Below are 4,087 nucleotides of genomic sequence, written 5' to 3'. Positions count from 1 at the left end.
AACAACCTTGATGTTATTGTGCTTCAATTGATTACAGAGCCCTTCTAAATCACGTATGCCCTTTCCTTATGGTGCATAAGCCTTGGGTCTGGATGGGGTAATGGCACAGGGATCCGCCAACTTATCTTACCACCACCCAAGTCACAGACATGGCTTCTGTTTTAAGTCCTTATTAAATGTTTCTTTCTGAGAAACTGGATCTGTCAGCCTCTTTCTGTGGCCTCTCAGGCTTCCTTGAACTTTGGGGGTAGGTTTACACAGACCTGCCCACCATGGAACACAATCTCATTCACAATAGCTATTTTAAAAATAAAATACCTGGCAATAAATATAACCAAGGATGTGAAAGTCCTTTGCAAGGAAAACTACAAAACACTGATAAAATAAATTGAAGAAGACACAAACAAATGGAAAGACATTCCATGTTCATGGATCAGAAGAAATGACATTGTTAGAATGATCATACTACCCAAAGCAATCAACAGACTCAATGCAATCTCTATCAAAATGCCAATGACATGTTTCACAGAAGTAGAAAAAACAGTCCTAAAACTCATATGGAACCAAAAAAAAAAAAAAAAAAAAAAAAAAAAAAAACCCTGTAGGCATCACACCACTTGACTTCAAAATATATTACAAGGCTAAACAGCATAGAATTGGTATAAAACCAGACACATAGATCAATGGAACAGAATAGAGAACCCAGAAATAAATCCATATATTTACAGCCAATTGATTTTCAACAAAGGTGCCAAGAATGTATAATACAGAAAGGTGCTCAATAAATGGTGCTGGGAAAACTGGATAGCCACATGCAGAAGAATGAAACTGGATCCCTACCTCTCATCATATACAAAAATCAACTCAAGATGGATCAAAGCCTTAAACATAAGACTGAAAACCATAAAGCTACTAGAAGAAAACATAAATGAAATGCTCCAGGACATTGGTCTAGTCGAACAGTTTAGCAGTGTAGCTAAGACTACAAAAACACAGGCAACAAAAACCAAAATAGACAAATGAGATTATATTAAACTGAAAAGCTCTGCACAGCAAAGGGAACAATCAACAGAGTGAAGAGACAACCTGTTTAATGGGAGAAAATATTTGTAAACTATGAATCTGAAAAGTGACCAATATCCAGAATATGTAAGGAACTCAAACAACTCAACAACAACAACAACAACAAAACAAATAATTCCATTAATAAATGGGCAAAGCACCTGAATAGGCATCTCCCAAAAGAAGACATACAAATGGCCAACAGGTATGCCAAAAAAAAAAAAAAAAAAAAAAAAAAACTCAACATCACTAATCATCAGGGAACTGAAGTCAAAACTAGAATGAGATAACATCATCTTACCCCAATTAGAATGCTATTATCAAAAAGACAAAAAATAACAGAGCCAGTAAAGATGTGGAGAAAAGAGAACTCATACATCATTTGTGGAAGTGTAAATTAGTACAGCCATTATCAAAAACAGTATAGAGATTTCTCAGAAAAGTAAAATAAAACTACCATTCTATCCAGCAATCCTGCTACTATTTATTCAAAGGATAGGGAATTGGCGTATCAAAAAGATACCTGCAACCCCATGTTTATTGCAGCACTATTCACAATAGCAAAGATACAGATTCAACCTAAGTGTCTATCAATCAATAAATGAATCAGGATACTGTGGTATATATTCACAATGGAATCTTATTCGGCCATATAAAGGAATGACGTCCTGCCATCTGCAGCAACATGGATGGAACCAAAGGCCACTGAAGACAAATATTACATGTTCTCACTCACATGTGGGAGTTTACAAAGTTGATCTCATGGAAGTAGAGAGTAGAATGATATTACCAGAGGTGAAGAGGGGTGTGTGTTAGAGGGGAAGTGAGTTTGGTTAATGGGTACAAACATGCAGTTACACAGAAAGAATAAGTTCTAATATTTGATATCAGCATAGGGTGACTACAGTTAACCATGTATTGTATGTCTCACATCAGCTGGAAGAGAGAGTGTAAAATGTTCTCAACACAGAGAAATGATAGACAAGGTGATGAATATCCTGATTTCATCATTACATATCCTCTGTGTGTAAAGTATCACATATACCCCATAAATACGTAAAGATATTATGTATCAATTTTTAAAAAGTGCCATATGTGGACCAGTGATGGGAGTGTGTGCTGAACTAATCCAGTTCTGTAAACCTGAGATCCTCCCCGACCTGGGAACAGGACGTCCACCAACCACATGGGAAAACCCGATCCTCAGTGCTCTGAGGCTTTGGCCATCAGTGCAGGGCTTGCTGGCCTGGAGCAGGAGTGGACAGCCAGTGGGGAAGACCACTCACTCCACCACAGGAGGGTAAGTCGCTGTGGCCACTGCACCTGGGCCCCGGGAGTCTTGGGCGAGACCACATGGGCATCTTTAGCCGCGCCCTCCACCCGGGACACCACCTTCTGATGAGGACTGCGTGAAGGGATCACTGAAGAGGGTTTAGCAGCAAATTCTATGTAATCAGCAGCATAGACAGCGGGGAGTATGGAAATAAAAAAGAAAGACCAGAAACGCAGAGCTGCATAGGGAAAGCTGGTTTATTTGGCTCTCATGGAGTCAGAGAATGACTCTGGGATCCCAGACTTCCCTGGGGGGATGGGCAAGGTCAGCAAGGGCTCCAGATCATTCTGTCATATTCTCGATTCAGAATTCAGAGGGTTCACTGAGCATGCTTTTCACCTGCCCCATGTGCAGAAGACCAACTGAGGACTCATCTGGAGGGTGTACAGGTGTGGCCTCATCTGCACTGGGAGCAGCGAGTCTGGAGATTCTTGGTCAGCAGCAGGAAGGGATGCCACAGGAGATGGGTCTGCAGAGGATGCTGGCGCAAGAGGGCTGGCAGCACCTGGAGGACTGGCAGGAGGGAGCTGCATACACGACGGGCCTGCAGCTCACAGGAACGCACACAGAGGACTGGCAGGAGGGGGCCACACACACGATGGGCCTGCAGCTCACAGGCACGCACACGGAGGACTGGCAGCTCACAGGCATGCACACGGCTGGCTTGAAGCTCACGGGCACACACACGGAGGACTGGCAGCCCACAGGCACGCAGCAGGATGCCTGGCAGGGGCTGGGCACGCAACAGGTTGGCTGGCAGCCTGAGGAGCAGCTGGTGTGGCACATGGTGGCGTGTGGCTGGATAAGGTCGAGGCAGAGGGCAGTGATGTCCGGGGACAGCTTCCCTGGGCAGCCTTTATACCTGGACCCAGGCGTCTCCACAGCACAGAAGCGCGCACCTGTTGTCTTCCTTGTTTTTCTTCCTCAAGGCTGTTTTCTGGAGCCCAGTTTTCTGTTGTAGATGCTCATGTTTTTTATTTGGCCCTTTGTTTCATGACTAATTGCACCTTCTTCAAGCTCTTGGTACATTTGGAACCTGCCCAAATTTATTGGTGATGCACAGGCAGTTTTAGCTCCACCTGCCTGATATCTGCCTCCCTTCATTAGTTCCACACGGAAGCAGACATGAGCGGTACCCAAAAAACCTCCTCGAACCACAACTTCTGTTGCATCAACCAGAAACTTTGGGGAAGAGACCAGAACTGAATATAGAAATACAATCACACTGGGAAACCTGCTGGAGTGAGTGATGCAAAACTGGCTACTCTATCAACCATACAGTTGAGATTTAGAAGACGCTCGTTTTCAGGCAGCGGTTAACCAGCAGTGCAGACTGTGATTCCTGAGACAGAAGAAACTTAGGAGATAAACTCCCACTTCCCAGCTCTCTGCTGGAGCAGGCTTCCAAAATGCAGTGTCACCAGCTGGAGTCTGAGCACAATACAATGGTCCAACTCTGCTGAGGAGGAAGGGGCTGGTGCTCATGCAGTTAAGCCCTGGAGTCCGAGGAGGAGAGAAGCGGAAAGAAGGATCCGTGTGGAGGCAGGCCCCGCAGTGTGGGAGTTGACTGTGAATCTGTGGGATGGGGCAGGGCTGTATATTCCCAGGGCAAGGCCACCACAGGCTCACCAGAGAGAAACTGCTAGAGGATTAAGAGTGGAGCCCCCACTCCAGCCCCCACACCGACATCCA

At 44.8% G+C, this 4,087-nt stretch overlaps 1 protein-coding gene across 2 annotated transcripts; it reads right to left on the bottom strand.

The window, feature by feature from the left end:
* Positions 1 to 2,574: 2,574 nt before the first annotated feature.
* LOC104659962 (keratin-associated protein 12-1) lies at positions 2,575 to 3,215 on the bottom strand. 2 transcript variants are annotated; one of them, XM_030914705.1, is made up of 2 exons: positions 3,000 to 3,215; positions 2,575 to 2,939 (listed from the first exon to the last, which is right to left on the bottom strand). In XM_030914705.1, the coding sequence occupies exons 1-2, from the start codon at positions 3,179 to 3,181 to the stop codon at positions 2,831 to 2,833; spliced, it is 291 nt and encodes a 96-aa protein (XP_030770565.1). In that variant the 5' UTR covers positions 3,182 to 3,215; the 3' UTR covers positions 2,575 to 2,830. The 2 variants fall into 2 exon arrangements, with proteins under 2 accessions (XP_030770565.1, XP_010358457.1); XM_010360155.2 differs by having other exon boundaries at positions 2,831 to 3,181.
* Positions 3,216 to 4,087: the final 872 nt, after the last annotated feature.

Source organism: Rhinopithecus roxellana, chromosome 13 (genome assembly GCF_007565055.1).
Source record: "Rhinopithecus roxellana isolate Shanxi Qingling chromosome 13, ASM756505v1, whole genome shotgun sequence".
NCBI lineage: Eukaryota > Metazoa > Chordata > Mammalia > Primates > Cercopithecidae > Rhinopithecus > Rhinopithecus roxellana.
This window is presented reverse-complemented; position numbering and strand designations above follow the sequence as displayed.